Raw genomic sequence first — 12,959 nt, 5'->3', positions numbered from 1 at the left:
CGTGTTTGTACTCGAAAGAGTTACAATTGGCCGGATGCCTCCTGTGCTGTAAATTTCACTGATTCATTACCAGAATTCTGTATTCCCTCAGCTGTGAATGGATGTGCAAATCTCACTATTTGATGGCATTATTTGAAAAGTAGCTTTTGTAAGAGATATTTCTGGATTTACCACAGATTAGCACTGATCGTGAATGTGGTGTCCTTGTGAATGTGGTGTCAAGACTGTTCTCTCCTCCTTCCTTAAAAAGTGTAGAGAACCTAAAAAGGAAAGCAATTTGGAGTTATTGCTAATTATAGCTGATTTTAATCCCAGATCAGCAAATATCTTTTTCCATTCTTCTTTAAATTAACAAGTCTTTTGCTGTCACTTTCTATTTCAGAGAGCAGATGATCCAATATGACCATTACTTGATTCCAAATGCTTTGCTTGAACATGGTCTCCTCTGCATGCAAACAGGAAGAAATGAGGAGACAATAAAATTGCTGGAAAGTGCAAAGTAAGAAAATCTAACAGTTATTTTTCTACTAATAAAAGTAAAATATCTCCGTTGTTCCTTTGTCCAGAAAATATTGCTAAAAAACCTGCTATTCTTCATTTCACACCATCCACACATTCTAGGAGAACAGTCTAACTCAAGGGGTTCTTGGCTAACCATACCTCAGAACGCATATGAATATATTGGCATGAGATTGCAAACAGACGGGTCACCTGTTCTCACACTGTATAAAGTCCAGAACCTGTGCCTTTGTAGAAGTTTATTCTTCCAAAGTTATGTTATCCATGACTTTGAAAAAGTTCCAGTGGTAGAACCTTTGGCTCTGAATCAGAATGCTATAAGTTCAAGCTCTATCCCAGAATTCAATGTAGTATTGAGTGTGTGCAACATTGTCAAAAGTGGGATGTTAAACTGGGGCCCCATTTACATGATCAGGCATAAAAGATACAGTGAGACTTCTTTTTAAAATCGATTCATGGGATGTGAGTGCTGCTAGTATTTATTGTCCATCCTTAATTGACCTCGAGTATGTGACCGTGAGCCACTTTTCTGGAATACAGCTGTATGGCTGGGCTGTTTCAGAGAACAATTAAGAATCAACCATATTTGTTGTGGGTCTGGAGTCACATATAGGCCAAGCCAGGAAAGTATGGTAGATTATCTTCCCTAAAGGGCATTGTGAATCAGATGGTTTTATTTGATAATCTGGTAGTTTCATAGTTCCATTACCGAAGCAAGCTTTTCAATATTACATATTTAATTAAACTTAAATTCCCCAGATGCCATAGTAGTATTTGAATTCATGTCTCTGGATCATTAATCCAGGCCTGTGGATTAGTAGTCAACAGACATAACTATTATGCTATCAGATCCTTGACGAGCAGGGAGTCTTTTGACCAATATTCCTCATCAAACAGATTAACCAGCTAATTCTCTCATTCATGTTTGTGGGAATTTGTTAGAGTTCTAAACACCAGAAGATGAAATCTCAGTATCAGCTGCTTTCAGAGAGTATATAAACTCTGTTTTTTAAGACAAGCTACAAAAGGAAATTAACTCATTCCTCATTGTTCTTTAGCTCATATGCTAAAATCTGTAACGAGTCCTTTACTCTGTTACATGGCTATATTAAGAGCAAATAAGTAGATAAAAACCAAACCAGTATTAGCAGACAAAGGATAAAGCACAAATATTGAAATCTTACACCTAGCACATGAGAATACCAGAAATTGTTATAATACAGCACACAGCTCTTCACAGATTCGGAGATTCATTGCCTAAGTTGCAAGCAAATTAGATGTTTACAGAGTTAGAACAGATGATGTACCCAAGCTTTATATAGCATACAGAAGACAATAACATTCACCATTGCTGACTTGCATGATTGTGTACATAAGATACTATAGCTTACTAAAATGACCTTGGGTTTACAAAACTTGCTGGTAAGGAGTTACTACACTGTGCTTCCTATATCGCTCTGAAGGTAGACAAGCCAGTAAGCCTAAAAATTCAACCACATTCATTCAGGGACCATTGAGTACATATTGATATTAATTGCTGCAAATACCAGCTGGCACCATGAGCTTGCTAACACAAGGCAGCAGCAACATGGCACACAAACCAACCAGCACTGAGGACTCTTTCACATCCCTACATGCCAAGGGTTCACTGGCATCAAGAAAATACTAGCACTGACTGGCACCAAAGGAATCTCAAACAGAAACTTGAGTTGGTGCCAATATATGTAAACTCTATTAAACTTGCTCACTTCAAAAAGAGGAAACTATCAATTTGGTAACATGTACATCCTTCAACTAGGATTTTCTTAGCTTAGAAGCCCTTCTGTCATTATTTTTATTCTTTCATGGATGTGGGCGTCGCTGGCTAGGCCAGCATTTGTCACCAACCGTTAATTGCCCTTGAGAAGATGGTAGTGAACTGCCTTTTTGAATTGCTGCAATCCATGTAGTGTAGGAACATTCACACTGCAATTAGGAAGGGAGTTCATGGATTTTGGTCCAGTGACTTTGAAGGAATAGTGATTATAGTTCCAAGTCAAGGGTGGTGTGTGGCTTAGAGGGGAACTTGTGAAAGCATCACTGAAGCTGGTTCACCCTGCATACTGTCCTCTCTTTGTTCACAAGGAACAAAGAACAAAGAAAAGTACAGCACAGGAACAGGCCCTTCGGCCCTCCAAGCCTGCGCCATCATATTGTCTGTCAAACTAAAACATTTTGCACTTCTGGGGTCCGTATCCCTCTATTCCCATCCTATTCATGTATTCGTCAAGCTGCCTCTTAAACACCACTATCGTACCTGCTTCCACCGCCTCCTCTGACAGTGAATTCCAGACACTCACTAGCCTCTGCATAAAAAACTTGCCCCACACATCTCCTCTAAAGTTTTCTCCTCTCACCTTAAATCTATGTCCCCTAGTAATTGACTCTTCCACCCTGGGAAAAAGCTTCTGACTATCTACTTTGTCCACGCCACTCATAATTTTGTAAACTTCTATCAAGTTGCCCCTCAATCTCTGTCGCTCTAGTGAGAACAATCCGAGTTTCTCCAACCTCTCCTCATAGCTAATAACCTCCATAGCTAATAACCAGACAGCATCCTGGTAAACCTCCTCTGCACCCTCTCCAATGCCTCCATATCCTTCTGGTAATGTGGCGACCAGAATTGCACGCAATATTCCAAGTGTGGCCTAACCAAGGTTCTATACAATGAAATAATGAAACATTGCAAATCTTGCCCTTAAAATAGTTTGATGATGTACAGGGTGCCCGAGGAGCGCAAGGATAAATCAAAGCCCAAATTCATTGAGGTTGCTTAATGCCAAAGTATCAGCCAATGTTTAAACTCAAGGGTCTCCAATGCTGGAATGGTACCATTCTTCTGGCTCTCAACCCATATTCAGTACTTTGGACATAATTCCCATGACTATGTCCCTACGGACCACAGTCATTAAGGTAACCATCAGCTTCCAATTCTAGGCTGTGGAGAGCTTGAAAATGACATCAATTACAGACCCTATGAATGTAGATGATTGAGTCAAGGCAAAGTGTAAACAGAGTTGAAAAGGCTGACACACTTGAGCAAAGAATATAGTCACATGGATTTGCCCTCGTTAGTACGGGACATCATCAGGACTTTTTTTTGCACGAAAGGCCATGCAATTCAAACAGTTGCTAAAACTGCTCATGGTATTTTCTATTTTGAGTTGCTTCCCCTGTAAGTTGTTACAAGCATAACAAAGTATGGCGTTAAAAATTGTGCAAAACCTTTGGGTTACATTGCCTTGGCCATCCATCTTAAAAAACACAATGAATAAGATTTGGTGGGATTCAGTAGCTTAGCGCTGGGTTGAAGAATTGCAATCAGAGGGACTTCAGAAGTTTTGGACTTTTTTCTTTGAAAAAAATAAAGCTGAGAAAATCAAGAGGTGACCTGATTAAGCTTTCAAAGTCATAAGGGAAATAGTAATAGGTTGTTTATCACTATGATTAAGATAGTGACAAAAGCAATTAAAGAAGAGAATAGAAAACATGCCTTTAGACTGAGTGATTAGAATCTAGAATTCTTTGCCATATACCTTTGACGCAAAGTCTTCTAAAAGTGAATGGGATGGTTTCTTTACAGAAAGCAATGTTAAAAGGTTTGGGGAATAAGCAAGATATAGTGGGATTAGTCTAGGTATCTTATGTGGGGGAAAATGGAATTCCATGTGCCAAACGGAGGCTACAGGCTGCATCAGGACAGCAGTTAGGAGGTTTAACTGCGCCAGCCACACACTTACTGTAGCTATAAGAGGTCAGAAGCTAGATATTCTTTGGCAAGTAACTCACCTCCTGACTCCCCAAAGCCTGTCCATCATTTACCAAGCTCAAGTCAAGAGTATGATAGAATACTCTCCACTTGCCTGGATTAGGGCAGCACTAACATTACTGCAAAAGCTCGACACCATTCAGGATAAAGAAGCCCACTTGACTGATACTTCCTCCACCATTGGCACACCACAGCTACACTGTGTAGTCTATACAAGATGCACTGCAGCAACTTGTCAAGATTTCAACAGCGCCTCCCAAATCCATACCCTCTATCATTTGGGAGAACAGCAAGTACATGGGAACACCATCACCTGCAAGTTTGCATCCAAGCCAGACACCATCCCAACTTAGAAATACATCACCTCATCATCACTGAGTCAGTTTCCTGGAACTCACTCCCTAGCAGCATATGGTATACTTATGCCACAAGCTCTGCAATAGTTCAAGGCGGCAGCTTACCACAGTTTCTTGGGGGCAATTAGAGATGGGCAATAAATGCTGGCCTTGCCAGCGATGCCTGCATCGTATGAACAAATCAAAGAGAAACCCGAATTGTATTGAACACAATTTGCACTTAAAATGCAGTGATCTTTCATGTCAGTTACGCTGGTACCAGCTGAAATAAAAGCCAGACAACTGAGCGGAAACTGTAGGTTTATGTCAGCAATCCACACGTTAACATTTCAAAACAATGCCATTCCAAATACCAAACACTTTTTTCTATTGACTACAACGGCCTTGGTAAATAGATTCAAATATCTACACGAGAAAACAGAGATCTTCTGCAGATTACAGTTGGCTGAAGTCATTTAGAAGTTGGCATTAACTTACCTGCCATCATATAAAACATAGAAAGACCTCAATTTGTTACAAGAGGTTGAATTTTGTGCTGAGACATTTGGAAGATATTATTTCCTTATGACAGGACAAAGGTGAACAACAAAGATAATTTAGTATGTCCCACATTTGTTATGAGTAAGGCTAGGAAGCATGTTTTATTCAAAAAAAGTGGAGGAAAATTGAAGTTTGTGTGTCAAATGAATTATATTATTTATACCTACAAATGTGTTCAAATAGCATCACTTGAAGGATGGTTATACCACAGAATTTTCATTAGGGTAAAGTGGTTTTGCATTAACTAAAACTGCGTAGCCTAATTCAAACACAGTCACCCAAATTATGACAAATGGTATAAGAGCACATCCAAGAGGTTGTCTTACATTACAGCCACATCAACATGACTGTAAATCTATGTTTAAATGGCTCCCTGGGGGAGCCATGAACTTTTAAAGCTGGTAACTTTAAAGCTTATGCTCCAAATGCAACGGAGTATTCTTTAATATTCCAAATGCAACTCTTCTATGGTCCTTGTAGCACCTAGTTAAAAACTGGACAAATTTTTAGTGAACAAAGGAGTCTGACTTACAGTTCAGCTTAGGATTCATGAAGTTGACATGACACCAAGAATAAAGGAAATGCACCTACTGTCCACATTCCATGATGCCAGAAGTTGTTGGACAAAAATGCTCAACACAAATGTCTGCTTCTCAGCTGCCTCTATGTTACAGTTCTAAGGCATAATACAGAGCAATGACTGAGCCACCAAATTGGGTACAGATAAAGAGGAGGCAATGTAAAGATAAAAGCAAAAAACTGCAGATGCTGGAAATCCAAAACAAAAACAAAAATACCTGGAAAATCTTAGGCCTGACAGCATCTGCGGAGAGGAACACAGTTAACGTTTCGAGTCCGTATGACTCTTCAACAGAACTAAGGAAAAATAGAAAAGAGGTGAAATATAAGCTGGTTTACGGGGGGTGGGACAGGTAAAGCTGGATAGAGGGCCAGTGAGTGAGATAGCCAAAAAATGTCAGAGACAATAGGATAAAGAGTTGTTGAAGGTGGTGATATTATCTAAGGAATGTGCTAATTAAGGGTAGAAAGCAGGACGAGCAAGGTACAGATAGCCCTAGTGGGGGTGGGGTTGGGGGGAGGGATTGAAATAGGCTAAAAGGCAGAGATAAAACAATGGATGGAAATACATTTAAAAATAATGGAAATAGGTGGGAAAAGAAAAATCTATATAAATTATTGGGAAAAAAGGGGGATCGGAAAGGGGGTGGGGATGGAGGAGAGAGTTCGTGATCTAAAATTGTTGAACTCAATATTCAGTCCAGAAGGCTGTAAAATGCCTAGTTGGAAGATGAGGTGCTGTTCCTCTAGTTTGTGTTGAGCTTCACTAGAACAATGCAGCAGGCCAAGGACGGACATGTGGGCATGAGAGCAGGGTGGAGTGTTGAAATGGGAAGTGACAGGGAGGGCTGGGTCATGCTTGCGGACAGACCGAAGGTCACCCAGTCTGCATTTGGTCTCTCCACTGTAGAGGAAACCGCATTGGGAGCAGTGAATGCAGTAGACTAAATTGAGGGAAGTGCAAGTGAAATGCTGCTTTAGTTGAAAGGAGTGTTTGGACGCTTGGACGGTGAGGGAGGTGTTGCACCTTCTGCGCTTGCATGGAAGGTGCCATGGGAAGGGGTTGAGGTATAGGGGGTGATGGAGGAGTGGACCAGGGTGTCCCGGAGGGAATGATCCCTGCTTCTACCTCCTACCCAAAATCCACAAACAGGACTGTCCCGGTAGACCGATCGTGTCAGCCTGTTCCTGCCCCATGGAACTCATTTCTTGCTGTCATGATTCCATTCTCTCTCCCCTTGTCCAGTCTCTTCCCACCTACATCCGTGATTCCTCTGACACCCTATGTCATAACAACAATTTCCAGTTCCCTGGCCCCAACTGCCTCCTCTTCACCATGGACGACCAATCCCTCTACACCTCTATCCCCCACCAGGATGGTCTGATCGCTCTCCGTTTCTTCCTCGAACAGAGGCCCAAACAATCCCCATCCACCACTACTCTCCTCCGTCTGGCTGAACTTGTTCTCACACTGAACAATTGCTCCTTAAACTCCTCTCACTTCCTCCAAAAGGTGTGGCGATGGGTACCCGCATGGGCCCCAGTTATGCCTGTCTCTTTATGGGGTATGTGGAACATTCCTTGTTCCAGTCCTACTCTGGCCCCCTCCCACAATTCTTTCTCCGGTACATCAATGATTGCTTCGGTGCTGCTTCATGCTCTTGTCTGGACCTGGAAAAATTTATTAATTTTGCTTCCAATTTCCACCCCTCCATCATTTTTACATGGTCCATCTCTGACACTTCCCTTCCGTTCCTTGACCTCTCTGTCTCAATTTCTGATGATAGACTGTCCACCAATATTCATTACAATCCTACCGACTCCCACAGCTACCTCGACTACAGCTCCTCACACCCCGCTTCCTGTAAGGACTCCATCCCATTCTCTCAGTTTCTTTGCCTCCGTCGCATCTGTTCTGATGATGCCACTTTCAAAAACAGTTCCTCTGACATGTCTTCCTTGACTGAGGTTTTCCACCCATGGTAGTTGTCAGGGTCCATCTCCCGCGCATCTGCCCTCACACCTTTTTCTCCCTCTCAGAACCATGATAGGGTCCCCCTTGTCCTCACTTATCACCCCACCAGCCTCCGCATTCAAAGGATCATCCTCCGCCATTTCCGCCAACTCCAGCATGATGCCACTACCAAACACATCTTCCCTTCACCCCCACCCGGCGGCATTCCACAGGGATCATTCCCTCCGGGACACCCTGGCCCACTCCTCTATCACCCCCTACTCCTCAACCCCCTCCCATGGCACTTTCCCATGCAACCGCAGAAGGTGCAACACCTGCCCCTTTACTTCCCCTCTCCTCACCGTCCAAGGGCCCAAACACTCCTTTCAACTGAAGCAGCATTTCACTTGTACTTCCCTCAATTTAGTCTACTGCATTCGCTGCTCCCAATGCGGTTTCCTCTACATTGGAGAGACCAAACGCAGACTGGGTGACTGCTTTGCGGAACACCTTCCGTCTGTCCGCAAGCATAACCCAGACCTCCCTGTCACTTGCCATTTCAACATGCTGCATTGTTCCAGTGAAGCTCAACGCAAACTAGAGGAACAGCACTTCATCTTCCAACCAGGCACTTTATAGCCTTCCGGACTGAATATTAAGTTCAACAATTTTAGATCATGAGCTCTCTCCTCCACCCCCACCCCCTTTCTGATCCCCTTTTTTTCCAATAATTTATATAGATTTTTCTTTTCCCACCTATTTCCATTATTTTTAAAAGTATTTCCATCCATTGTTTTATCTCTGCCTTTTAGCCTATTTCAATCCCTTCCCCCCACACCACCCCCATTAGGGCTATCTGTACCTTTATTATCACATTCCTTAGATAATATCACCAACTGCAACATCTCTTTTGTCTCTCACAGCTTTTGGCTATCTCACCTATCATTGGCCCTCTATCCAGCTCTACCTGTCCCACCCCCCCTTAAACCAGCTTATATTTCACCTCTTTTCTATTTTTCCTTAGATCTGTTGAAGAGCCATACGGACTCAAAACGTTAACTGTTTTTCTCTCTGCAGATGCTGTCAGACCTGCTGAGTTTTTCCAAGCAATGTAAAGAAATGTTTTTGATTCAAAATGTTTCAAGTCATTTTGTGCATGTTCATCACTGCGTATCTTTTAAACTGTAACCCTTTAAGTAAATGCATCCAGATTGTACAGGTAATCTCGGAGAATTCATACTGGGTTACTTATTCTCTTTCAGACAAAACTACAAGAATTATTCTATGGAATCAAGAACTCATTTTCGAATTCAAGCTGCTCTTCTCAAAGTGAAATCTCACACACAAAATGGAAGTCAATCATTGCCTTCTACAACTTAAGACGTTTAAATTATTGATACAAACGAACTACAAGAGCTGCAATACCATGAGCAAAAGTTTCTCTCTGGAGAATGGTATACCTATAGCCATATCTACCAGTAATCTAAAATAAAAGCAAAATGCTGTGGATGCTGGAAATCTAAAATTAAAAACAATGTGATGGAAATACTCAGCAGATCTGCCAGCATCTATAGAGTGTGAAACAGAGTTAGTATTTTCAGTTGAATACAACTTATTCAAAACTGGATTTCTGAAGAGTCATATTTAACTCAAAATGTCAACTCCATTTCTCACTCCCCAGATGCTGCCAGACCTGAGTGTTTTCAATAGTAACCTGTTGCTACTCACTGCAAGCAGGATCACAGGGTTTATATACACCACTGTGCCTTACACAATCTCAGGGAAACATAATTATTGTATTGGGGATCTACAGCACAACTATTTAGAAACTTGCTTTTGTTGTAAAAATGTAAATACATAACTCAATCTGCAATACGTGGAAGCTACAACCAGATGCACTTCCCCACCACCCCACACTCCCCATCCAATTTATTGATCACCATCACCATAATCTGCCCTTGTTTGAATTGAGAAAATAGCATACAGCAATTTCCATTATTATTGCCAATTACAAAGACACTGGTTATAGCACAGTAAGCTTATTTCATGCAGAAATAACTACTAAGCAAACAGTTCATGTCTAGTTAAGGTACAATTACCTATTATACTTATTCTCCTTTAAGTAGTGCTAGCTAATACTGAATGTATTTGAAGAAATTGTGAACATAGTGATTGACAAATGCATGAACGGGGACAGCTTTCAGTTTTAAAAAAAAATAGTTGCTAATAGAATATTTCACATGCTACGTGCTATTTAAAAGCCAGGTTCACTTTTGGTATTTCCTGATTTACATAATTTGTCAGGAGTTTACCTATTACAGTTTGCAATTAAATCTAGACTTTCAGTCCTTCTCATAAGCAATATAGATTTATATAAAATTAGCCAATTATACAGCAGGTAATTTTGGTTAATATAGCCACTGTAAGTGGTGGCGACTGCATTCAGAAAGGCTGATGCATTCAGTGACTTCGCTGCCTACTTGGTGGAAGGGTCAGTGGGAGAGGTGAGGCAATGTGGGAAAAGATAAACATGAAAGTCATACCATCAGTTTCATGCTCAGAATTACCTACTCTCAAAATATGGGATGTTAACAAAATAAAGCACTAAAATCTGGGGCCTATGGTTGCTTCATATCAGCATTCTGGAAATGACAGATGGGCACTGCAGTAAATGTTATTTTTCTCCTTTTATTCCTGAGTATGTGAAGGTTTTCAGCTAAGTTTCCGCTACCATTTATTCCACTGTCTGATGGATAAATAAGACATGTTTTCTCACTTTTCCAAGCCCTGCAGTAAGTAATATCCCAGGAGAGTTAAAAAAAATATACAAAAAAGGGCCAATATCTGGAAATTCATTTCTGTCTATGTTAATTGTAAATCTACTTAACTTTTATATATGGTCTCTGCCCCAGTCAAAAATTGGACCAACTACCTCTTGAAGGTTAAAAAAGAGTTAGTCAGCACCAGCCCGCAATACACTCCAGAGGCTCAATAGGCTCTGGGAAAAGAACCACCCCCTTAACATCCAATCTGTTCCTCCTTCTGCATAACTTAAACACATGCTCCTAGTTTTCTCAAGCTGAAAAACTGAAATAGTCTATCAATAGGCACACAATCCAGTATTTTCATTTTGAAATCTCTATTTAAATTTTCTAAGCCTACACTGCTAAAGTAAATAGTTACTCAGGCCCGACTCTGGGCCTGAGTAACAGAGGTTTTATGGCTCATTTTTGTTTCAAATAGGAACATGCCTATGTTATGAATAAAATTAAAGTATGGAGCTTTTGTATTTGTCAAAGTGAGGGATGTCAGTCCTGGCAAAGACAATTTTTCCATTTTATTTTCCAGTTTCAGCAACAAACACTCCCAGGCCAGGTATAATGTAGTCAGATGGAAAGTAAAACATTTTTTCTATGTCGAAACACTAGTGCAGTCACAGTCTCAAAAAAATTTTCTTCTACCATACCTTGATACCATGATTTTTTCCATGCTCAATAAGCCTTTTGCCCCCTCTGAACAAGATTGCCACCTTAAGGGGAATTTTGTAATCTAACAATCCCTTGGGTTGCCAACTCTGGTTCAACATATGCCTGGAGATTACATCACACAACCCACACCTCCAATTGCCCCATTCAAACAGCCTGAATTATCCCCCATCACCAACATTTTTATAAATAAAATTAAAAACCTTTTTAGAAAAGATCAAATAACATTTTCTCCTGGACTGCTCACATAAGTGTCCTGGAAATTCTAAGACAATTCTGGGGTGGGGTTGGCAACCATTAAAATTTTACTTGTATCGCTTCTTCCGTTTGGTCGAGTATTTGCCCTAAATACAAATACACTGAACGTAAATAATTGGCTTTTCGCCTTTAATTGAAGACCCCTGCTAACTGCATGGTACATGTTTTGTTTTCGGCTATAAATAGTCTAACAAGTGTTTCTTTTAAAATGTACATCTAGATTGTGTGTGAAATGAATTCTTGCCTTCAGCAATTTAGTCAAAAAGTAACAATGTGTGCTGGGAAATGGCAACAAATTAATTGAAACATTCTATCCATCACCTCTACCTTTAACCACTCAGATTTTCCTCTGCTCTCCTGCATAGTAAACATGCATCTCTAGATTAATTTTTCTGTTTTCACCTTATGCTCCAACTTACGCGCGAACACAGAAAAGTTTGCATTTAGCCAAAACATTAGTCTGAAATGTGAGTTCACGCAGACAACAAAGTGGAGTTGAGACCACAACCAGATCAGCCATGATCTTATTGAATGGCAGAGCAGGCTTGTAGCGCTGAATGGCTTTCTCTTGTTCCTAAGTATTCTTGCTGTAATTTGTTCAAAACTTGAAATATTTGAATTTTGACTCTTGATTCAATATTCTGCTGGATTCAGAACTAAGTAAATTAAGACTATATTCATTTTGTTTAATGATTAAAAGTTTTAGGATGCTAGATGTATAGCTATGTCTTTTCTCATTTTTATCTTCATAAAATAATATAACTTACATGTAAAGTTGTTACAAATACTTGCATTTTTATAGCGCCTTTAACATGGGATAATGCCCCAAGGTGCTTCACAGGAGTGTAATCAGCCAACAATTGACAATGAGCCAAAGATGATATTGGGATGGGTCACTAAAGGATTGGTCATTTAGGTTTTAAGTAAGGTTTTAAAGGAGCGAGAGGTGGAGAGGTATAGGGAGGGAATTCCAGAACATAGGGCCCAGACTGTTGAAGGCACAGCTGCCAATAGTGGGGTAAAGAGAGTTGGAGGAAAGCAGAATTTTCAAGGCAGGCGGTGGTTACTGGGATAGGGAGGAGCAAGGCCAGGAACAGGAGGATGATAAATTAAAAAATTTGTGGATCAGCAACCAATTGAAGTTGGCAAGCGGTGGGGGAGTGGGGCTTGGGAAGGCGTAGAGTATGGGCTGCAGAATTTGATAGAGGGTGGAAACGGGGAGGTTGGCCCAGAGAGTATTGGAAGAGGTGAGTCTGGAAGTAACAAAAGCACAAATGAGAATTTCAGTAACAAATTGACTAAGGCAATGTTAGTGGAGAGGCTATGATGACATCACTCCATCCCCGTCAGGTACCCCATGCAAGTGAACAATATGGAACTCCTCTTGTTGGAACTGTTTATCTACAAGTCCCTCTGCATTTATTTCATTTACCATCAAAGCATTGAACAGCATGGATGAA

The 12,959-nt window shown here is 40.8% G+C and overlaps 1 protein-coding gene across 5 annotated transcripts in view; it reads left to right on the top strand.

Moving 5' to 3' along the window:
- The window catches only part of ttc39a (tetratricopeptide repeat domain 39A), a 106,983-nt gene extending 94,718 nt beyond the window's left edge, over window positions 1-12,265 (top strand). For all 5 annotated transcript variants that reach the window (XM_041208491.1, XM_041208492.1, XM_041208493.1 and 2 more), the window contains 2 exons: window positions 383-499; window positions 9,019-12,265. In XM_041208491.1, the coding sequence (XP_041064425.1) occupies window positions 383-499; window positions 9,019-9,136 (235 nt within the window). In that variant the 3' untranslated portion in view covers window positions 9,137-12,265. The remainder of the gene's footprint in view (window positions 1-382; window positions 500-9,018) is intronic.
- Window positions 12,266-12,959: the final 694 nt, after the last annotated feature.

The sequence above is a fragment of the Carcharodon carcharias genome, chromosome 16 (assembly GCF_017639515.1).
Source record: "Carcharodon carcharias isolate sCarCar2 chromosome 16, sCarCar2.pri, whole genome shotgun sequence".
Classification (NCBI taxonomy): Eukaryota; Metazoa; Chordata; class Chondrichthyes; order Lamniformes; family Lamnidae; genus Carcharodon; species Carcharodon carcharias.
Note: the sequence above shows the minus strand (reverse complement) of the source record. Positions and strands in the feature narration are given on the sequence as shown.